This window comes from Sminthopsis crassicaudata, chromosome 4 (assembly GCF_048593235.1).
Source record: "Sminthopsis crassicaudata isolate SCR6 chromosome 4, ASM4859323v1, whole genome shotgun sequence".
Lineage (NCBI taxonomy): Eukaryota > Metazoa > Chordata > Mammalia > Dasyuromorphia > Dasyuridae > Sminthopsis > Sminthopsis crassicaudata.
The window spans coordinates 370188364-370211072 of record NC_133620.1 but is presented as its reverse complement, the minus strand read 5'-3'; the positions used below and the strand labels follow the sequence as shown (position 1 = coordinate 370211072).

At 46.1% G+C, this 22709-nt stretch overlaps 2 protein-coding genes across 2 annotated transcripts in view; both read right to left on the bottom strand.

Annotated features, from left to right (window-relative positions):
• Positions 1–7188, bottom strand: part of AATF (apoptosis antagonizing transcription factor) — a 104280-nt gene extending 97092 nt beyond the window's left edge. Inside the window, exons 1-4 of the mRNA XM_074262048.1 lie at positions 6979–7188; positions 5990–6181; positions 699–1103; positions 100–237 (exon numbers count right to left, since the gene is read on the bottom strand). Coding sequence (XP_074118149.1) covers positions 100–237; positions 699–1103; positions 5990–6181; positions 6979–7069 — 826 coding nt within the window. The 5' untranslated portion in view covers positions 7070–7188. The remainder of the gene's footprint in view (positions 1–99; positions 238–698; positions 1104–5989; positions 6182–6978) is intronic.
• A 4080-nt stretch (positions 7189–11268) lies between these two features.
• Positions 11269–22614, bottom strand: LHX1 (LIM homeobox 1). The gene is made up of 5 exons (XM_074262043.1): positions 20834–22614; positions 17646–17872; positions 17048–17325; positions 15204–15369; positions 11269–14365 (listed from the first exon to the last, which is right to left on the bottom strand). Exons 1-5 carry the CDS (start codon positions 21001–21003, stop codon positions 13986–13988), a joined length of 1221 nt encoding a protein of 406 aa, XP_074118144.1. The 5' UTR covers positions 21004–22614; the 3' UTR covers positions 11269–13985.
• Positions 22615–22709: the final 95 nt, after the last annotated feature.

The window sequence follows — 22709 nt, the reverse complement described above, 5'->3', positions numbered from 1 at the left end:
TTTAAATTTATGGTATAGAACTCCTGTTACCCTTCCTCTTTTTCTGGGTGCAAAAGATATGCTTATTCCATAAGAATTTCAGTACATAAAAGTCCTTACTGTTTTTCAGGGCATTGGCAAACTCTGACCCGCCCTTGTCCTTGAAAATAGGAAAAACATCGGGTTGGGGAAGCTGGTTGGTTGTCAGTAGAGCTTTCTGCAGCTTGATTCTTCCTTCCAAGAGCTGGTCCCACAATGCTGAGAATCAGGAAAACAGAAAGCCATCATTTACTTATGATACCTTTTCCTAAAAGTAATAATCCCAGGCCCCTTACTTAGCTGCATAATCCCATTATAGTAATTTGCCAAGTTAGTGTTTTCCCAAATTAGGAGAAAAATAGCATTCTGGAAACAAATGTTCATTACACAGGAGTGACAACTCATTCATCTGTGATTTTAAAACCTGAGGAAAAGAAAAAGATTTTCTTCAAGTCTGAAGCTGAAATCTAGTTGCCTCAGGTATTAGGGCATAGCCAACTGTGCTACTCAATATGGAGATGACTGACTTAACATAAAGGAAAGGGGCCCTAGGCCTCCAGATAAGTGGGGCATGTCACAGAGTAATTGGAAGGGCACAGGAGGGAGAAAGCAAACAAAAGAAAGTAGATCAAATGTGGAGATTTAGAGAAATTGGCAATCAGCAAAACCCAGGCACCAACCTATTTGGTTCTTCACAGCTTTGCCTTTCTCCACTTCTTCTGACACTTTGCCTCCTGAGAAGGTCTTCACTGTCTCATCATTATCTTTGTCTTCGGGTACAGCCTCCTGGATTTCCTCTCCATCTTCTTCCTTATCAGTTTCCTCTTCTATACCATTTTCTTCTTCCTCCTCCTCCTCCTCCTCCTCCTCCTCCTCCTCTTCATCACTGCCAACATCATCCATTCCCTCAGAGAATTTTTCAAAGTCACTGATGCTCTGGAAACTAAAGCCTGATGAATGAGCATTCCTCTTCTGTCTCTGGCCTTGGTCTTCCAAATTGCTTCCCCCATCATCGCTGGATTCCTGCTCCTCATCAGACTCCACTAGCTCTGTGCTCCCTGACTCTTCATCAGATGCTTCTCTGCCTAATAAGGAGGAAGAAAAAAGGAAGACAAAGTGAATATTACATGAAGAAATATATCAACTCCCACCTCACAAATTTACTCAAAGTCATGGCTTAAAGCTAATATTTTCCTTCATTCACCTTCAAACTAACAGGTGGGTAGAGATGGAACACTTTGCACAAGGTGCAAACTGCCATTAAAGCTTAGATACCAATCTGGATTTGTATTTCAGGAATGGCTTTTCTCCCTCCCTCTGTCAGAACAAGGATAGGTAATTATTACATATGACTTATAGTCAGGACAAAAACATAACTCCTCTTTATTAGGAACTCTGGGCATAAGTAGATATTCTTTTTTTGAGTATTTATTGTGTATCCACTAAGTAAAAAGTACCATAGGAGATACAAAGATGAATAAAACAGAATCCCTGTCCTTGAAGAACCTACACCAATCTAATTAAAGGGAAAAGGGAAAGTATACAAAAGACAAAAAGCAAAGCATCAGACTATCTGTTAGGAGATACAAAAACTAAATATTCCAACCAAGAGTCCTGGGGATAGCAATGTCCTCTAAATCACCAGACTTGACTCTAGCCCAACCACTACATCTATAATTAAGGAGGGGGAATCCCCTTAGGAGGAAGGGCTCACCTTCCTCATCACCTCCCTTCTGACAGTCACACAGGGGAGCAGCAGCACCTTCAGACCACAGCTCCTACTGCCAGTCTACCCCTCACACAGCCATCCTATGAGAAGATAACTCCTATGGTAAAGGAGCCAGCTATCACCACTAGCTGCTACCCACAGAGCAGGCAAACATGCCATACTGAAGCTTCAGGGCATCCTGAGGGAGACAGAGGAGGCAGCATGGGCCAGGCAAGGCAAGCCATCACAACCACCGCTCCTGGATGACCATTTCCATTTCTCCTCAGACCTCAATGGAGAAAGCCCAGGGCCTTGGCCCAAGAGACTTGAGAATCGTAATGCTTCCAGCCTAATGCTCTTAACCAACATGCCTGATGGCAATTGCAGGTATTACAGCCACAGCTACTAAAAATCCAGGAAGATCTTGTCACCAAAGTCACTAGCTCTGAATGATTCAACATCAGAAAGAAACAAAATTTTAGCACAAAATTTAGCAATATAAAAGAAAAACAAGAAACTGCTAAGAAATGACATAAAACAGCAGCATGAAATCATTTCTCTCTGACTCAAAAATGAAATCTTCCTTTTGTGTCATCTTCCCCTTCTGAAGGGAAGCTCAAGAACAAGGTCTGCCTGGCTTTTCTAAATACATCCTCAGTACTTAGCATAGTACTCTGAAGTTTGATCTACTTTTTAATCATTCATTCATGAAAGAAATACAATGCACCTGATGCACTCAATGAAAAAAAGTTAACATTAAATTAAAAGACCAAGGAGATCATTATACACAACAACAAGATTATACGATCAATTCTGATGAACGTGGCTCTCTTCAACAATAAGATGGTTTCAAACCAATTCCAGTTGTTCAGTGATGAAGACAGCCATCTACACACACAGAGAGAGGACTATGGGAAATGAGCGTGGATTACAACATAGCATTTTCATTCTGTTATTGTTTGCTTACATTTTGTTTTCCTTCTCAGATTTTTTTTTCTTTCTAGATTCAATTTTTTTTGTACAGCAAGATAACTATAAATATGTATACATATATTGGATTTAACATATCTAACATGTATTAGATTAGATTATTAACATGTAACCTGACATCTAGGGGAGGGGTGGAGATAAGGGGGGGAAAAGCTGGAACAGAACAAAAACAGAAGGTTTTTGCAAGGATCAATGTTGAAAAATTATACATGCTTATGTTTTGTAAATAAAAAGCTATAATAAAATAAATTAATTAATTTTAAAAAACAACAACAGCATTAAGTTAGAGGAATAGCTAGGAAAACTTCATAAAACACAAAGCATATCTGCTAAGCCTTTCCTTCAGGTAAGATTACAACAGAATGCTGCTGGAGGAGCAAAGCAACTCTTTATCTTCATTATCCCTCTCCTCTATCTGCTATGGGGTTGTCCATTTGGAATGGGAAAAGTATGGAAAAAAGTAAGGAAGTAAAAAAGAGAAAGCTACTCCAGGGAAAGCCAAACAGTAGCCTTTGGGTAGAAAACAAGTATGTAGAGGGGAAGAGAAAAGAAAGATAGCCTGAATGGATGCACTGGGGTCAGCACTGAATGCAAATCTAGCTAAAGAAACTTGGACTTAATTAAGGCTCTCAAATGAGAATGACATAATCAGAGCTAGACTTTACCGAATTGGCTGACAGGATGGACTGAAGGGGGGAAAGACTAAAGACTGATATAATGGTCCTGATGAGATAAAATCTTTCACTTATTCATCCAGTCTTTTAACAAATTATTTAATAATACTTATTTAACAAATACTTTTAGTGCCCACTAGTGCAAGGTACTATATCAAGGTCAAGGTGACCTTCCTTTATCTACTCTTGAAAAAGCACTGTTTTCCTTTCAACTCCCAAATCTGAAATCTCCCTGACCTTGGTGTCAGTCTTCTCAATACTATTCAGGGACTAGCTAACTGATAACTTCTGTCTTTGGACTCTTTCTGTATCTCTAGCAGTTGGCACAGTGCCTGGGTACAGAGTAAGTGTTTAATAAATGTTGACTGATTGATTAATCGAAGGAATCCGGTGATTAATTCCTTCCCACACCTAGCTACAAAATCCTCTCAAGAGTCAGACAGTGTGATAGAGTTTTTTATTCCAAGTCTTTCTAGAACAGTATGAGTTTGAGTCTTAATGGTATAGTCTTTGAGAATCTCCATATCACAATGAGACAGCAAAGGAAAATTGAATGGTGATGAGGGTCTCTGCATCTGGAGAAGAAATGCTTCCACTAATGAAATTTCTCTTCCAAACTTCCTGATTTCTGTTGAAGGCTATGCCATCTTCTAGGCTCCCCAATTAGAAAATTTGCATTATCCCCCACTCCTTGCTTTCTCTCACCTCATTCAATCGAGTGTCAAATTCAACATTACTGGCATCCTACCCATTCTCTCTCCTCACAAGGACCACCTTAATTCAGGTTCTTAGCTCCTAAATTATTGCAAAAGTTTCCTTCAAGTTGTTTTCCTTGCCTCAAGTCTCTCCCCCATGAGATTCATTCTTCAAATCTATGATATCAAACTCAAAAAGCTGCACAGTGATACAGAAAACCACCCATGAACATTACCTATGTTGTGGAATTTTTATTGCTTTTGCTAAACATTTCCCAATTACAATTTAATCCAGTTTCTTGAGAGCATTTGACATCTCTGCTTTCCACTGCTGCCAGTGAAGTACTGCTTAGTCACTCCCCTAGAGCGCATTCAAATCCAGGTAGTTTTTAAAGCCCTCTATCACCTGGGTTCCAACCTATCTTTTCATATTTCTGGCGGATGACTCAATGTGATCCAATCAAGCTAGCCTCTTCGCTGCTCCTTATACAGCATATCCTTGATGACTTTGCACAGGTGGTACCCCATGCTTAGAGTTTCTGCCTCACAGCTTCCCTCTATTCCTTCAAGATGCAGCTCAGGCACCATCTTCTGCATGGTGACCTTTCCTGATCTACCTAACAGCTTGCTGGTATTTATCCGTATTTTTTCTATATATGTTTATTCTATGTTTAATCATGTGTCTTTGCTATTTTCATAAGAACAGAAGTTTTTTGAGCACAGGGATTGCTTCACTCACCAACGTGTACTACTAATGCCCAGCACAATGTCTGGCAGAGAGCAGGCAATTAAAAAGTACTTGTTGATTAACTGGTAAGTCCAACAAACTTCCAGAGTCTATAGGAAATTGGATGGTTGGGTTTTACTGCTTAAATTGAAAAACTGCACAGAAACACTAAGTGCATAGTTAAAGACCCAACTATGTAATCAACTTACATTTGAATAAGCTCTAAGCCAGGACTACCAGACTACTTTGGGTGGTCCTTAGTTCACTTTCAGTGCAAATAAAAAACACACAGGAAATCAGTAGTTCCTTTTGAAAATGGAATAGGACATACCGGAGAGCACCGTCCAGGAGTCAGAAAGTTAAGAGTTTTTAGTCCAGGCTCTGCCACTAACATGCTGTGTGGCCCAAGGGAAGTGAGTGCCTCCTGACAGGCATTTTATAGAAAATGAAAGCATTGAACTAGATGATTGCTAAGGTCCCTTTCGGCTCTAAAATTCTGTGAGTATGTAACAAGACCTAATTCTTTTGTCACATAGATGAGGAAGCCATCTTTTCCCATCTCTTAGTATGCCTTATTACTGATCCTTAGATCAATTTACAGCTGAAGAATAAGAGATAAAATAAAGAAAAAAATCCAGCTGTCACAATCCCTCACATTGTATGATAATCTTTGTCAGGAATTATGAGTTCACAATAGAACATTCCAACGTTCTGTCAATTCACAATACTTCCCTTCACATGTTGTGACATAAGGAAACTTACTTAATATTTCCTCAGGATGTACGAGTATTTTCCTGCCTCTGAGCACTCACTGTTCCTTCTCCCAAGGATGCCCTCCTACCCTTTCTATCCAAAGAAATATTAATTATCAGTCTTGACAAAGTTCAAGTCAAAACTCAAATGTCCCTGCTCTTCCCTCAGGCAAAACTGGTCTCTCCTTCCTGGGAACTCTCACCAGTATTTCAGACAATTATCACGTTCTACTTGGTATCACACTCCCTTGCAAGACTGAAATTTACTTGATGCAGGGTCCATATACCTCATGTGTGTTTCTACCTTCCTAGGTGACTCACACAGGGTGGCCGGTATGTCTATTCTTGGACTGTCCCTGACCCCCAAGGAAACAGAAGGAAGGAAGAGGAAAGTAAGCATCCGCCCATATACGTGTCCATCTCACCTGACGCTTCTAGCTGAGGTTGTTCCCACAGATCTTCTTTCAGAGCCTTTCGAGAAGTGATTTTGCCCGAGTATCGTTTGTCCGTATCCAAGAGAGAGACAGAGGCCCTCTTCCTAATACTTCCCACCGGAGGGAGGGCGCTGTCTTCCTCTTCACCCTCATCAAACCTGTCAATAACTCGGGCAGCTGTAGCTGAAAGGAAAAGAAAGGGGGGGAGAGGTCATTTAAAAGTCCACCATCAGTAGGGCAGTTATAAGGCTCCATATCCGTCCTCTCACTCCCAGATGTCACTGTTAACACCCGCCCCTTCCAAAGCGGAGCAAACACCACATCAGGTTTACTTTCTTAGGCCCCACCAGCATTTAACCAAATAAGCTGTAAACAACCAGTTCTTCCCACACCCGCCAGCAGATCTGTAACTTCTTAAGTTTGCAGGGGCAGGAACTGAAAAGCTCCTTAAAGGTCATCTCACTTTACATGGGAGATGGGGACTCAGAAGGCCCGACTGAGCTGCTCTCTCAGGCACGGGGAGAGAGGAAGGATTCGCACTCACAGCTCGTGCCCTGATTTGCATGTTCCCTCCCTCATTAGAACCTGACCCGCAGTTTCTTGGGCAGGAGCTGCCTTGTGTTTTCATCTTCTAGAACATAGCCCGGCACACAGCAGGAACTTAATATAAATGCTTGGAGGCCGCCTGACTTGAGTGACTAAATTCTGGGGATATAAATAAGGGCAGATGACAGGACCTTACTCTCCGCTGAAAAGCCGGGATTCGAACCCACTTCCCATGACTCCACCCTACTGAGGCGGCTGCCTCAAAATGCCCAGGCCCACGGAAGAACTTGCTGCTCAGACCCCGGCAGCGCCGCGGAGGGATACCGCGCCTCACAGCAGCCCCCGCCCGCCTTCAGGCTCGCGGCGCGGCCCCGGAGAGTGTGCCTCTTCCACACGTGGTCCCCGGCCCGACCCTGCCCGGCCTCCGCACTCACCCTCCTCGGGGTCCGCCTCCGGGTCAGCCTCTATCGGCCGCGGGTCCAACAGCTGCTCCAGCTGCTGCGCCAGGGGCTGCGGGGCTGCCATGATTTCAGGCTGCCCTAGCCCTCCAGGTTCTCCCTACCAGCCGCTCGGCTCTCCGCCGCTCCGACTCACGCTCCCGGATCGTGGCTCCAGCACCGCCAACTTCCGGGAGGCGCGCGGCTTGGGGGCGGAGCAGACGGGAGGGGCGGGGCCATCCGTGGCATTTGGGCCGAAGGAAAGACTAAAAGGGAAATTCAATGTGTGCGCCTGCGTGCGCAAATACGTGCGTGCGCGCGCAGGGTAGGTGAGGCGTTGGGGGCGTGGGCGCTGTTACGCGCGCGCGTGCTCTCAGTACCCTGGGAAGAGGTGGTTTTGCTCGTCTGTTCCCGGGGTTCTGAGCGGGGTTCTAAGGGGGACCCTGAATGATAAATAGGGGCAGGCGATGGTCAGAAAAGAGAAAGCAGGAGAAGCTGGTGCTCCTGGAGCGGGGCTGCCTGGCGGAGGGCGGGAGGCTGGCTGAACAGGGCACGTGCAGAGGACTCCCGGCGCCGTGATAGTACCCGTGGCAGCGCTCCATAACCCCGCCTTCCCAGCCATCCGTTCGCCCTTTTACCTGAGGGGGAAGGATGCCGGGGACCAGGCCTTGCCCCCTCTCACCTGCCCCGTAGCTTCTCAGGCCTCTTTAGCCATCACCCTCTGCCATCCAGTGCGCCCAAATGGAGAGCTCCATCTCCCCAAGGGGCATCCGCTGGCTCCCCGCCTGAAATACCCCTCCTCATCCGTGATTCCCGGCTTCCCTGGTCTCCTTCCTGTCCGAGCTGCAAGCTCACTCTCTGCAGGAAGTCTTCCCTGCTTCCCTTTAATCTAGTTGTTTGTAATGGCTTGCATGTGCTCACCTCGGGACCACAACTTGGCAACGGGACTTTTTTTTCTTTTGTCTTCCTTTGTATTCTCAGGACTGAGCAAGGAGCCTGGCACATAATTGGCACTGGTATGCTTATTTCCTGTTGGGACACAGTGCATCCCGCCTTCCATCCAAGGAAGTAGTGACCCCAAAGGTACTAGTGTCTGGAAATGTTGAATCCTGGGCTAAGAAGGGCTGGCCTTCCTAAAACTGACCCACTTGGAAGATTTGAGAAGTTGAGTGGAAGCTTCTGGATGCACAAGATGAAAGGGGTCTCAGTCAAACCCTGGAGAATGGTTCAGGAATTTAGCTCCCCTCCTCCCATCCCTTGTAATAATTTCCTCATCTATAAAATAGAGGTAATGGTATTCTCACTAACCTACCTTACAGGGTGGTTGTGGGAAATAAAGGTCTTTAAAGCGCTCTATAAATACCAGTTATTATTATTACAGTAGCTGGAGGCATCAAGTCATTGGCCTTGCTGGGGTCACTAGATGCATGGTTGGTGCAAAGTACTTCTTTTGGCGACCTAAACTGCTTTTAAATGAAGAAACTTTTTATCTCTTTTTTTTTTTCTTTTTTTAAAATATATTTTAATAGCTTTTATTTACCAGATATATGCATGGATAATTTTACAAAATTGACAATTGCCAAACCTTTTGTTCTAATTTTTCCCCTCCTCCCCCCAGATGGCAGGTTGACCAATACATGTTAAATATGTTAGTACCTCACCTTTTTTTTAAGGATCTCTCAATTCATTCCCTATTGCCTGCTTTCTTTTCTTAAGATTATCATAGATATAGATGTAGAAGGTGTATTAGATATCACCCAATCTAACCCTCTCACTTTCATGTGAAGAAACAGGCCCAGAAAGACTTGCTCAGTCACACCACTAAGAAGCAGCAGAGGCAGAATTCAAATTCAGGTCTCCTGATGCCAAATCCAGCCTTCTTTCCATGAAGTCGTGCTCCTTTTTATTTCTCTCGGAGTCATGAATGCTTTAAAAAGTGGTCATCTTGAAGAGGGAAAGAGAAAGCAATGAAAGGAGGAAGAAGAATGGAGGTATAGATTATTGGCATCGTACAAACATGAAAGTTTTGGGGGCACAGTGAATGGGAAGGAGCCTATAGAAATAATACAAAGTTTTTTTGTTTTTGTTTTTTATTAGCTCTGACCTCTTGTAGTTCCTAGTTCTCTTTGTCTTCCTCTGGCAAGACTAAATAACCGGCTCTTGTTTCCCACAGATGACTGGGTCCTGGAGCTTGGGCCTCAAAACAAAAGAGCTTTGACTTTTCAGCTCTTTGACATCCAGAATTGAAGGTAGAGTCCCTTCTTCCAAGAAATGAGTGGAAGCAGAAAAGCTCAGGAAGCAATTAGTCGAACTGGAAAGATCATTGGATCGACCAGGTTCTGACTCACAGCTCTATTACCAGTCTAACCTAGGCCTCAGTTTCCTCATTTATAAAATGAAAGAATTGTGCAAGAAAATATCCAAGATTTCATCAAGCTCTAAGTTTCTTGGATACCATTTAGTAAACCAAAGAGAAAAAAATAAAAGCAGGCTGCTGAATCAATTAAGAGAATAGAAAGAAGGTCCTAGAGAATCATACACCAGAATTAAGGAGAAACAAATATTCACTCCCCAGAACCCCAGCTCTGGATACCCCCTTACTTGTCTCCTTACTATGAATTACTGAAGTTTCTTGTGGTGGGGTGTCAGGATTGGGGTAGCCTTCCATATAAAGGTTCAAGAATGCTTATAAAATATCCCTCAGACAATGACTGTGAGAGTAAAGAGATGGTAGATCACTATCACTCTTTTTTCCTTCCATGAGAAGATGATAGCAGCGGACAGGGCAGGGCAAGGAGAACAGACACTGAAAGCAGGAACCATAAACATGATCTTTTCTCTTTCTATGGGCACAAGCACTCTCTCCCCTTGCCTAAGCCTTTGATTGACTCTATAGGCTGCACTCCACCATTCCTTTCCTAGTTCACTAACTTAACTGTTGCCATCCAAGTCCCTTCCATCTCTACTTCAGCCAGCATCATCATCACTCCTAAAATTTTTTAGTCCTACTTAGGTTTCCATCCTCTTAAAACCTGTTGTGAATTTCTGGAAAGCAGGACTTAGATTTCTCTTACTCTCCCTTCTGCCTGATAGGGCCCTTATCTTTCATCCTTCCTTTTCCCCATACCTGACAGTCTTAGCCCCCAAAAGGTTTAAAGAGCCCCTACAGCTGTGACCACAAGCAGATTGCTCTGTTGGTATATCACTTCTCATAAAGAAACCCAAGCTACATCTGGAATAAAAAAAAGACAGTTTAAGATGGCTCAAGGAAAGCCAGAGCTCAAGTCCTGTGGGAAAAGGGAGTCTCTCTCTTCTTGGACCTTGATATTTTAATACTATGAAGTGTCTCTATTCTCTTGCTGGTCTCATCGCCTCTACTTCACAGGCTCGGATGTGGACTATGAATTTCCTTCTTGCTGCCCTATGCTCAAGGCATTTAGGGCTCATATGGGAAAGGGAAAAAAACTGCACCCTCCCCAGTTAGCTATACTCCTGGGTTTTCAGCTCCAAATATAATTCTTGGGAGTCACCACCTGTTTCAGATCTTACCCAGGACTTTGATTTCTCTCTCCGTGTCTGTGTGTATGACAGAGATTGAGAGTGGGAGGGAGGGAAGAAAAGCGAGGGGGAGAGACAGAGGGAGAAAGAGAGGGAAAGATAAGACAGAGAGAGAGAGAGAGAGAGAGAGAGAGAGAAACTGCTACGACGGGAAGTAAGAAACACTGAGTCCACACAATGTGCTTAATGGTGAAATGCTTCAAATAAAATACCTGATTCAACAATAAAACTGCTAAATAATTCAGCAGCTCTGATATGAAAACCTTCCTTCCCAATGAGCATCTGTCCAGTAAAATGAATTTCTTTAGAAGAAGAAGAAAAGAAAGAAAGAAAGAAAACCTTTAATGAATAAATTGCCAGGGATTTAATTTATATAAATGTAACATGGTTCCCCACCAAAAGCCAATGTATCTCAGTGCAGATAAAGAAATGAGTTGTACATAGAGGCTATGAGTTTCAAAAAGTCTTTGTAGTATTTAATAAATTCTGATTTTTGAAAGAATACTGCCAGATCCCTCATAGATAGTTTCTATTTTACCTTATTAGATAAGACAGCCTCTGGATGTAGTGAAATATTACTCACTTTAAATGCTCTCCTTTGCTAGAAAGATAAATTCAGTTGTGTCTTAACAAACTAGGAAAACAGCACTGGAAATTACATATTGTATAATGTAAAATATTTTTATTTTTTTAAATAAGAAAATAAATAACCCAGACTGGAATCTGGGAGATAGGAAAGAATGGACTATAGGAAATTGCTGGGTTTACATTACTTTTGTGACATCTGGAGAATAATAGACAAACACACAACTATTCTATAGTAGGTAAAATATTTAAATTTTCCCCATATCTAATGAAGTTTTGGAAAGGCTTTAGATATTTTCACAGTTGAAATTTGATTTCTTTGCTAAGGTAATGATTTTTGTTGTTCTTTCAGTAAAACTCAATAGATATTCAGAGTCAAGAAAACCATGTTCCCCCTCTTCCCATCTCACTCCTGAAACTTCAGATATAACAAATGCTATAAAACAATGATTTCTGATCAGTTCTGAGAAAGGGATTAAAATATTTCATTTTTACCTTCACTCATTTTATGTTATCCTTCAAGCTATAAAATTAGAAAGCAGGATTACCTATGAGAAACCAATTGAACTGAGAACTACCCATCCCTAGCTATATATTTACAGATTTCTGACATTCCTGATAAAGTTTTTGTACAAGCTAAGAGAAAGCGGAGAAGTAGTGACAAGTAGGCAAGCATACAGACAGGTGGACTAACTTTGGACTTAAAACACTCTTAGTCATATATTTAGTCTTTTTTCCAATTCTCTATTAATTTATCAATAAACATCTCTTCCATTTCATTAGTTAAGTCCCCAAATACAAATCTTCACTTATTGACAGGAGGAAGCTACAAAGAAACACTCTACTTGCTGGGGGAGGGGTCACCTGGGAGACTAAAGGAAGTATTAGCCCTCCAACCAAAACATTAGACACACTCCCCCAAACAACCTTTTCTCTTCCTTGCTTGCCATCTCTTCAGAGACCATTGCACACATCAAAAGAGCAAATTAAACACCAGTTATCTAAACATCAGATTTTCTATTTTTATTAAAAACTCACAAATTTATTCAACATGTTTTCTTTCATACAGTGAATGGTCTAATATGCACTGGAGGTCACACAAGCTTAGGTTTATTAGAACAATAAAAGACATATGAGAAATTTAATATATAAAGAAAAAAGTAGCAGCTGTTGACTGCATATTTGACCATAAAATTTAAATATTTTGGACTTTTATTTTAAAGACACAAAAATAAAACCTGTGTGGGTCTATATAAGTCATATTAACAACTCCATGAATGTTCAACAGGACTAAAAATTAGCAAAGATGTTTTCTCTTTTTTCCCTTAAACCTTGTAACACTTTTTTTTTTTTTTTTTTTTTTAACACTCTCGGGTTGCTGGTGCCAGGCACCTTACAGTATTTGTGCTATAATTAGTTTATTTGGCAACTGTCTGAATATCATGTTTTCTCTTTGCCTCCTGTAAACAACACCTTTTACAAACTAGCACAGTGAGCCGAAAGCCCTGCGAATCTGCCAGAGAACATCTACAGAAGACGAAAGGAGGAAGGGAGAAAGGGAGGGAGATTAAAGAAAGGAACGATTTTGGTTGGTTGCTCAAAACATTTTGCTTTTTGAACAAGAGGTTTCAAAACAGGATATATTAGTAAAACACTGAACTCCTGAATTTAACATCATACGTAAACAGTTGACTGTTTTTTAGTTCAATAGTCTTTATTTTGTTTTTAAACTTTTCTCTTGAAGGTAGAATACTTTCTTGTATAGCTGTTGTTTCAAGTCATTTTAGTGAGAGGTCTGGCTGGAGATCATCCTAATGAGGGTGGTGTGTGGTGTGGTGTGGTGTGGTGTGGTGTGGTGTGGTGTGGTGTGGTGTGGTGTGGTGTGGTGTGGTGTGGTGTGGTGTGGTGTGGTGTGGTGTGTGTGTGTGTGTGTGTGTGTGTGTGTGTGTGTGTGTGTTTGTACACGCGCGCGCGCGCGCGCCCGCACGGAGCTTTTGAAGGTAGAGTTGATAATTAGGGCATTTCATATTTGTAATTTTGGCCGAAAAGAACCGGATAGACAGACAGAAAAAAAAAAAAAATGTCCCACCTGATGCACAGCAGGTCGGTGTTTCTGAAGGTAAAAGTTTGTTGTTTGTCGCTGTTACTAAATTCTGAGAGACAAAAACTAATCGAAGGTTTCCTAGAGCTAGAAGCTTCGTTCATCCCAGCCCAGAACTGAATGCTCCAGGGCCGACCTTTTCCCTCTCCCTGATACGAATTCGCTTTGCTTCTCTTCCTCTGGTCTTTACGAGTTTGGTTCTCGACTTGTGCCGGCGTCCTTCGTCTCTACTCTGTGCATCCTGGGCGCCGGTTAGACCGGCCGATCGTCACCCTCATCGCCTCCCGGGAGCTGCCCCGAACTGTCCTTAGCAGGGCTAGTCCTTGCCGCTCTCCTCAACCTTCCGTGAGCTCACTGGATTGCCAGCGAGGCGAGACTCCTTGAGTTTTTAAGCAGAATGGGAACCGTTTTTGAGTTTGCGCCTTAGTCTGGTTTGACCCCAAGTCCTGCTTGTCGCCCCGGGGACTGGGACTCCAATCCCGTCTCAGGGTGCATTCGGATCTCAATTTGTAGTCACCCCCAAGTCTTCCCTTACCTTCCTACCACATCCCAAGGAGAAAGGTCTCTCCGGTGGGAAGAGAGGAAGCTGCTCGGGGCTTGGTTCTGTTTTTGTGATTTTTTTTGTTTGTTTGTTTAGTTATTGTGTGTGTGTGTGTGTGTGTGTGTGTGTGTGTGTGTGTGTGTGTGTATGTGTGTCTTTTAATAACGACTTGTTTCTGTACAACCACGCAAGTCCAACTTGGCTCCGGAGAAGCTCCGGCTACCACACTGCTGCCTCATTCATTTCGGGAGGGTGGGAAAGATGGTTACCGTAGCTCGCCCCTCCATTGACTGACAGCGAAGAGAAGGGCGGACTGGGTCCGAAGACTTCAGCCGACATGGAGTGCAGGGGTCCGGGAAGATTAGGTTCCGGGCTCGGAGAGTCTCCAGGTGGATGAGCGAGTATGTCAGTGAAGCGCTGCGCCTCGCTGGACGGGTGGTGGCCGGGCAGGGGATGATCTAAACCTCCCAAGGGGGTTCCCGACGGGCCTGACGATGGCACGAAGGGCAAGTCCACGGGTGTCTGCGCCTGCGATGAAGGAGGGCCTTGCGGGAAAAAGTCGTAGTTCCCTCCGGGGCCGTAGTACTCGCTCTGGTAATCTGGAGGTAGCAAAAAGAAGCGGAAAAAGGAGATGAGGACAAGTGGAAAAAGAGGCGTCAGGGACTGGCAGAATGGACTGGAGGGTTGCCAAAGGTCTTGGTGTTGGTTTTGCCCCAGATAATCCGAAATTAAATGAAAGTGGATAAAAGGGAGCATTTTGTCTAGGAAGCCGAAACAGCGGCTTCAAAGATTCTCCCAGCTACAGAGAGACTTGTTAGAGGTGGAGGAACGGATTGCACGTATAAATAGTAAAGGAGCCAGCTAAGGTTTTTTCGAGCTTCCAGGAGCGACATACTGCCCACATTCGGGGAAATTAGCCCCGCCAGGGTCAAAAAGATATTAAAAGTGTTCATTTATCTGCTAATCCTGCAACATACAGAGCAGATGTGTAAGTACACCCGAAAACTGAGGGAAGAAGAGAGGTAGGCAAGAATTTTCAATTTTGTCAACCCATGATGCCTCAGTCTCGGGTTCCAGCAACCCTCCCCCAATACTCATCTCAAACAAGCTAGCAAACTTGAAGCAAGGAAGCGCGCGTGCATACACTCTCATCCCGTCTTTATTCCAAAGCAGGCATTTTTGCTCACCCCCTCTTCCTCGCACCCTAGAACCAATGTACTCTCCCAAACTTCCGATTTCCCTTTGGAAAACAATCTCCTGAATATTCCTGGCGCCAGACCGACCCCTCCGGATGTGAGAATAGAGGCTCAGACTGTGACACTCTGAGCCAAGATGTTCAGTTTCTATCACCTCTATCTGCCCCTCCCTCAGACCCGCTTAAAGCGAACTGAGTTCCTTCCGTCTTCTTCCCCCTCCATTCCGTCACCCTTTACCTACCTCCATAGAAAGAAAAAGGTCCATTGGGGATGAGTTCCCCCGGCTCCAGGCGGTCCACGAGCGGCCGCATCCTGCGTGGGCTGCGAAAGAAGGCGTGGCGCCGGGCGCCCAGAGCGCTCAACTGTTTCATTCGCCGCTCCTTGGAACGTCGGTTTTGGAACCAGACCTGAAGACAATAAGGAAAAAGCAAACCAGACGTGAGGCCGAGTTGGTTCAGAAGAGAAGTAGCTTCTCATATGAGAAGAAGCTACGTCTCTCTGTTCCCTCTCTCTTCCTCCCACCATTCCCTGGACACGGCCCTGACCATTCCTTCCAAAGAAACTCTCTCTCCTTACGCACAGACAGCCTTGTTCACAACCCTACCCTGTCACAGTCACAGACGCAAAAGCAGGGACTGATAGCCTTGATTCGTGCAGTACGCAGCCCACCTGAGGCTCTCTCTATGTTGCCATGAATATAATAGGACTGCATGAATACAAACCAAGCAGACACAAATTCACAGACAGGGATATATGCATGGGCAGGCGTAAAGTTTCAGATTGTGACCCAAGGATTGACAGCCAGCTTTTAACACTGGATTCTATATATTGTTTTCTAACAGTCTCACATTCTCATAGACAACGGACCTATGAACCAACGTCATTCTCCCCCAAAACATAGATATATATTGTTCCAGGCACAGGAAGGAAGATACCCAGAAACTCGAGTGTCACAATCGCTCATATTCCAAGCACACATGCTAACCAGTCTTACTCACATTCAGCCTCACGTTTTCACACTACGAATGTCCCATCTGACCCCAAATGGTTGCATCCCCACTTCCCCCTCTTACTCGCGGCCCCAGAACTTGGTAGGGAAGAAAACAGCCTTCTGCCTCAACCATCTTTACTCCTCTGCTCCCCTCTCCTTGAGTTCCATTCCCTTTTCTTGCATAAGAGGGTAAGAGAGAGGAAAATCTGCCCTCCTTTTAGCTCAGCGGTCAAAAAAAGGAAGAGATAAAGAGGCGAGAGACAAAGTTGGTTCTGTGAGAGGGAAGGCGATTCTTCCTCCTTTGCTCACAAACAAAACCAAAGTCCGTCATATTCGCCCATCATTCATTAACTCTTCTGGGCTCAGAGATTCCTCCCTACTGAGAGAGTCAAAGACGGAAAAGTCAGGAGTCCAGACCCTCAGGACTAATCTTGAACCAGTTCACTAGGAGCAAGAGGCCAGGCGGTCCTCTGAAGCTTTTCAGGCAACCAGACCAAATCGGCTCACTTTGCGGCCAGATTTGCTCCGCTTCCTCCCCCTCAATCCCCCGGCTACAGCCACAGCTCTGCCCAGTTCAACTCAGCAGTGACAGTCTCCGCCCCTCTTCGCCCTCAGGGCCATCCTCTCTTCTCCCCCCCCCCCCACCCCCCCCAGGCAGGAGAACTAGCGGTAAGGAGAAGTTAAAAGCGGAATGGGTACATTTCCTGCTTCCCTCTTGTGTGCGCGGTGCTTCAAAGACCAGGCCGAAGCAGGGGGTGTAGGGCCGGTTCCTCTGCCTCCGGCCTCTCCTCTTCTCCCCTGCCAGCAGTACACACACCTTATGCTACACCAATCTCCACTTTCTCGATTCTCCCCCTCCTTTCCCTCTCCCTGCACAAATTTAGCTGCTTATAGAGGAAACTGAGCTTTGTGCTACATATAACCAAGCCTTCCTTTCGAGAGAAAAGGAGAAAGGGGAAAAAGGGATACCGCAATCCCGATTGCACTCCCTGGGGCAAGCAAGGCTCGGGTGGGTCACGGTGAAGCACAATGCCCACCCCAGAAGCAGATTAAACGCTCCCCACCCTTTTCTCCTTCCTCTCTGGGTTCCTAACCTGGATGACTCGCATGTTGAGGCCGGTCTCCTGTGCCAGCTGCTCCCGAATGTGACGAGTGGGCTTAGGAGTGGCAGCGAAGGCAGCTTTGAGTGTTTCCAGCTGCTTGGCCTTGATGGTGGTGCGTGGTCCTCTCCGCTTCGCACCCAGATTCTGGTCGTCATTCTCGTTGCTACCAGTCTCTTTGTCAGATACATTGGCGCTTTCCGAGTCCTTGGCGTCGTCCTGGGACGGGTCTTGGGAGTCAGGGGACAAACTGGGGTCACTTCCCGTTGTGGCTGGAAGGAGGGAAGAGACTATTTATTTCATGGGTGTTTCAGAACTCACCTCTCCCATTCTCACACCTCGGGGTGGGGGAGGCGAGAGAAATCTGGTGCATGCCGGGTCTCCTCAGAACTGGTGGTCAGATTTCTCTTGAAAATGTCAGTCCCCTTTTCCTCTTTCCTAGTGTGTCTCTAGGAAAAACTTCCAGGGTGAAGGATATACTTCACAAAAGGCTAAGAATTGGGGTGTCTCAGGTCTGGTTTGGTCTCTCCTGGCCCTGTAGGCAGTCCCTCAGCCACCACCCCTAGTTTCCCTATTCCTCCTGGACCCTCACCCGAGTGCAGGCTGTTCTCTTTGGCGGCGCTGCTATTACTTAGGTAATCTTCTTTACAGACGAATTTATTCTCGTCTATAATGTAGAGCTCCTCCCCAGTGGACAGCTGCTTGTTACACATCATACAGGTGAAACAATTCAGGTGGAACACCTTGCTTCGTGCCCTCCGCACCAGGTCACTGGGGGAGATGCCCTGCGCGCACCCGGCGCATTTGGTACCGAAACATCTGCGGGAAAGACAAGGCAGGAACAAAACATTGAGACAGATTAAACAAGGTGAGCAGCAGGAAGACAGCGCGAGAGATGAGAAAGCCAAGAGTCGGGAAATGGGAAGAGAGACAAGGAGAGCAATACCGTAGGTTGAGGGAATCCCTAGAAATGGACACAAGAAGTGAGATAAGCGGGGGCATGGCGGGGAAAGCAGAAACCCGAAAAGTGACAAATATCGAAACAGAGTGAAGTGAGAGGAATACTCGAAAACCACACAGAAATGGAAAGATTCTCACAGAACTAGGGCAAGATGGAGGAAGACAAAAACAGAGAGAAATAGAGAGGAGGAGGAGAGTCATGAAGCGAAGGTCAGGAGCAAGAGGTAAGAGAGAAACCCATGTGGACCAGCATCCCACCTGTGTCCGCGCTTCGCGGAACTCCTCTAGAAAGAAATATAAGGAGAGAGAGAGAGAGAGAGAGAGAGAGAGAGAGAGAGAGAGAGAGAGAGAGAGAGAGAGAGAGAGAGAGAGAGAGAGAGAATAAGAAAAGAAAGAAAAAGCTTCAGTGCAAGGTGAGGCCGAGGCCTCGAGAAAACTTTTCTCGGCTCATCCCTTTTTAGCATTTAAAATAATCGCTTGGCGTTAATTATAGCCCAATGCAAAACGCACCGTGCGCCACTTTTCACTCCTCCCTCCCCGCCTTTTCCACTAAAAAATAATAACCTAAAGGCACAGGGGGTTGGTTGGCTCAGATCCCAGTGCCATAACCAGTGTAAATAAATAAACTCTAAGAGTCGTAGCGCAGGCTGCCTTTTTATTTATTTACACAACGCTGGGGCCGGTTCGCTTAAAGAGGAATGGAAGTCAGCGCCCAAGCCCGGCTTCCAAGGAAGTGTAGCTTTTCGGGCAGGAGGCCTTCGCAAAGAGACTATCAGACAACCTCCCCGAAGCAACTATATTTTAGATCCTCTGTGAATTTGTCAGGAACCAAGACAGAAGGGTGCGGGACCCTGGGCCCCCTGGGGAAAAAACTCCCGCGAGGAAAAAGCGTTCTCCCAGCGTTTCCTAACTGCTCTGGTTCTCCGCTCTGCTCCATTTCCCGATTCTCGGACTCCGTTCTCAATTTCGTTCCTGAACTGTCCTGAAGTCTATGCCTCATTTAGCCTTCCCTCGGTTCTGTCCGAGGTAAGGAGGCATATATCGTTTTTGTTTTTATTTTGTTGCGTGTGTGTGTGTGTGTGTTTTAATGAGAAAAAGGTCATTTCCCTAGTCTTCCATTCCCCCATCTCTAGGGCTGGGGAAAAGGCTCACGGTTCTTCATTGGGAAAAATGTTCACGGTTCTTCCCTGGAAAACCCACAAATCTCATCGGGCCTTAGGGGTCTAGACCAACTTAAGAGCCATGTCCCTAAGGGCAACACGAGCCATAACCAAACTTCAAGCCAAAAAACCCCTCGTAAGTCTGTTACACAAAATTGCTCTCAGGAGTTGAAATCGTTTTCAATGTTTTTACCGGTATTCAAATCTTGTCCATTAAAAAAAAAAAAAAAAAAAAAAAAAAAAAAGAGGACAAATTAGGGGAGATTAAATTAAATTATTATAAAGGGCATGACGCTAGAGGAGGTGAAAGGCAGAAGAAACCTAAAGAGTAAGCCACTTTGAAAGGCTGCGGAATGATGTCGCGTTCGGATGTACACAGGAGACAAATGTGAAAAAAGATCAGAAGCCTTGACAATGTCACCGCAGGCAGACCCCGAACGGGTCATAAAGAAGCCCTGGGAACGGATCTGGGACTGGGCTAAGAGCCAAGCCGTTTCACTACCCAGAACAGTCCAACTCAGAGTCAGGCCGGGAGACCAGCGGAAACCCGCGCAGGATTTCCCAGCGTCTAGGTTCTGGTAGCCGGGGCTAACTCGAGTTTCCAACCCAGCCAAGATTGTGCAGTTTGATGGGAGGAGAAAGTGTGTGAAACTTGCAGGATTGGGAGGTAGGGGCTGCGGTGAGGATTGGTTACTTTGAGCTTTCTTCCGTCCTGACCGAGGCTCCAGTCATTCCCTTTCCCCCAAAAGACCGGATGGCCTTAGTAAAATCTGCCCCATGCCCGAGGCTCTGAAGCCCAGATTTGCTCTGCGTGGTCTTCGGACTATCCACCCTAATTCTGAGAACTAGAGCCTGGAGGTCCCCCAGCGCTCCTAGCAAAGCCTAGGAAAAGGTTTCTCCTCAACAGGCCCAGTGGGTTCTGTCCCCGAAAGCCGGCCGGGAATTTGGCGGCTACTGGCAAGAAATAGGGCAGTGGGAGAGAAATAGGGAGAACTGGGGGTCCTGAAGCTCTCAGCTCCCCATAGGTTTGCTTATTCCAACTCAGGAAGGCAAAAGGTCAAGAGGGCGTCAAAGCTACGGCCTTATTGGGCTGAGTGAAAAAGGTAACAAGGAACTGGGGGAGGTCCACGCCAAGAACAGGGGACTGAGATCCAGTTCTTATGATCTCTAAACTCTGGAGGCCTAAGAGACTTACAGGCTCCAGACTAAATTTAAAGAGCCCTTTGCAAGTGGGGAGGGAGAGGAGAGGCTTTGGGAGGGGGCAAAGAGCTAAAGGGTATAGAATAGAAAGGAGAGACAAAAACAAAAATAAATTGAAAATCTGGGCTTGTCCAAGGTTTCTGTGTCTTCACTCTTTGGAAGAGAAGGTACATTGGAGGAGAGGTAAGGCACCAGGGTCCGGGGCGATTTGAGCGCCCACGGGACTTGGCGCCACAACTTTGGAGGTAGCTCTTTCGGGAGGATTTGAGCATTCTAGTCCCTGGTCAGGTACTCCCAGCTCGTCCACCCAAGTTGTCTTAAAATCCTAAAAACTAGATCTCTGGCTTCTGATTCCCTCTTGTCCAAGGCCATAGGTAGGGGTCAGTGGTAGGCAGGAGGATCAGAGAGAGGGAATGAAGAGTTGAGAGAGGGAAAGAGAGGAGAAAGGGGAGGCACTCACCGAAAGAAGTCGTTCTTGCAGTAGAGCTTGCCCTCCCGGGAGAAGCATTTCTCGGTCAGGTTGCATTTACATTCACAGCACTGAACGCACTTCACATGCCAGGCCCTGTCCAGCACGTTCAACAGAAACCGGTCCAGGATGGGCCTTTTGCAGCCGGCACAGTGCACCATTGTCTTTGGTTTAATTGCGAGGGAGGGGGGGAGCAAGGGGCTCAGAACGGGGCAGGCAGGTCGAAAAGAGGGGGCGCTCTCAGAAGAGGGCTAGCAGTAGCCTTCGACTCCCGTCCTCTTACCCCTCCAAAAAAGGTGAGAGACCGGCAACCAGCTGGGTTGTGCAGAATCGAAAACCCACACCAAAATCTTTAAAAACAAACAAACAAACAAACAAAACCAGAAGAGGATAGGAGAAAAAGAGAGAGAGAGAGAGAGAGAGAAAAAAAAAGAAAGAAAGAAAGAAAGAAATAAGCGTGGCTTAGGAGGAGGGGGTTGGGAATGATCCCTGGGTCAGAGCTGGGGCAGGCGAAGCTCCTGGGGCTGGGAGACGGAATCCCGGAGGGCAGAGCCACCCGTGGGCAAGGAGCTGGATGAAGAATGAAGGTCACCGAGAACCGCGGGAACCAAAATAAATAAATAAAGTCGGAAAGGCAAGAGCTCAGCAGAGAACCGTCTACACGGAAACCACCCAAGCGATGAGTTCTCTCAGGTCTGAGGTAGGCGCAGTCAGAAGTCAAAGTGCATTTGCTTTTGTCTTGGGGTGTCTCTGTCTGAGTGTCTCAGGGGTGCAGGTGTGTGTGTGCGCGCGCGCGCGTGTTTCTCCACAAAGCGATTTAAAAGGGGGGAATAAATGAAAAATTTAAAATGAGTGAAGGAGCTTTGGATCCTAAACTTCCAGCATAACCCAGCGGGTCGAAGGGTGGGGGGGAAGAGAATGGAACTCAGCGTTTGGCCTGAAGGAGCGGGGTGGAGATGGGGATGCAGCGAGGGAGGGAGGGGGGCAGCAAGACAGGAGACGCCAGCTGAGGCTAAGGGGGAGGAGGGAGGGGAAAGCTCTTGTTGGCTTGTAGGTTTTGCTTGTTGTTGTTGTTGTTGTCTTTTTTAAAAAGAAATATTTGTATCAATAAAAACTGGACAGAGAGGCTTCCACTAGGGAGGTCGCCTAGAGGCGCGTTAGCTGCACCTCTTTGCCCACCGCCCCTTTGCCTGGGTCTCCTCGGAGTGGCCCAGCGGGCTCTGCGCGCTCCCCTCTGGTTCAGCTCCTGCTCCAGGGGAGGCCGGATCCTCAGTTCAGCGCACTCGACCAACCATTTCTCTGGTCACAGCTTCCCTCCAGCTCCGCGCGCAGTCCCGCATTGCTCGGCCAGCTTTGTGGCTGTGGGTGAGTGTCCCGGAGGCGATCGCTGGGGGAGGGGTTGGGGCAGAACTCAGGTTTTTTACCTCCTTTTTTCCTTCTTTCCTTTCCTTCTCCCACCTCCCGCTTTTTTTTTTTGTTTGTTTGTTTGTTTTTTGTTGCGGTTGCAAATATCTGTGCCCTTTCTCGCTTCCTAATTTATTTTTCTTCCAAGGATTAGAGAGGGGGCAGGTCCTCACAGATCGCCAAAGAAATCCCTATCGTCCTAGTGACCACGCTTCCACCAGGTCTGTACAGATTGTCTCTTCTGCTGGCTCCGCCGCGGCTCGTGGCTGTCTCTCTCCCTGAGTGCCTGTCCCCAGTCCCCCGTCCCCGTCCGTGCGTCTCTCTCAGGCTCCGGCGGCTTCGTCACTGCTCTCGGCTGTTCCCAGCCGCTCTGGAAGCCCCCTAGCCTTAATGCAGCGCTCGACGACGTCACTGCGGGCGGCGGCCAATCAGAGACTCGCGGTCCCTCTGTAAACCATTATCC

Excerpts from the sequence above, each read along its gene's own strand:
- LHX1 (XM_074262043.1), bottom strand. The coding sequence starts at position 21,003 with ATGGTGCACTGTGCCGGCTGCAAAAGGCCCATCCTGGACCGGTTTCTG. Across the intron at positions 17,873-20,833 it reads TGCAAGAACGACTTCTTTCG|ATGTTTCGGTACCAAATGCG; the intron begins GTGAGTGCCTCC and ends TCTTTCCCGCAG. Across the intron at positions 14,366-15,203 it reads ACCTTTTTCTTTCTATGGAG|ATTACCAGAGCGAGTACTAC; the intron begins GTAGGTAAAGGG and ends TGCTACCTCCAG.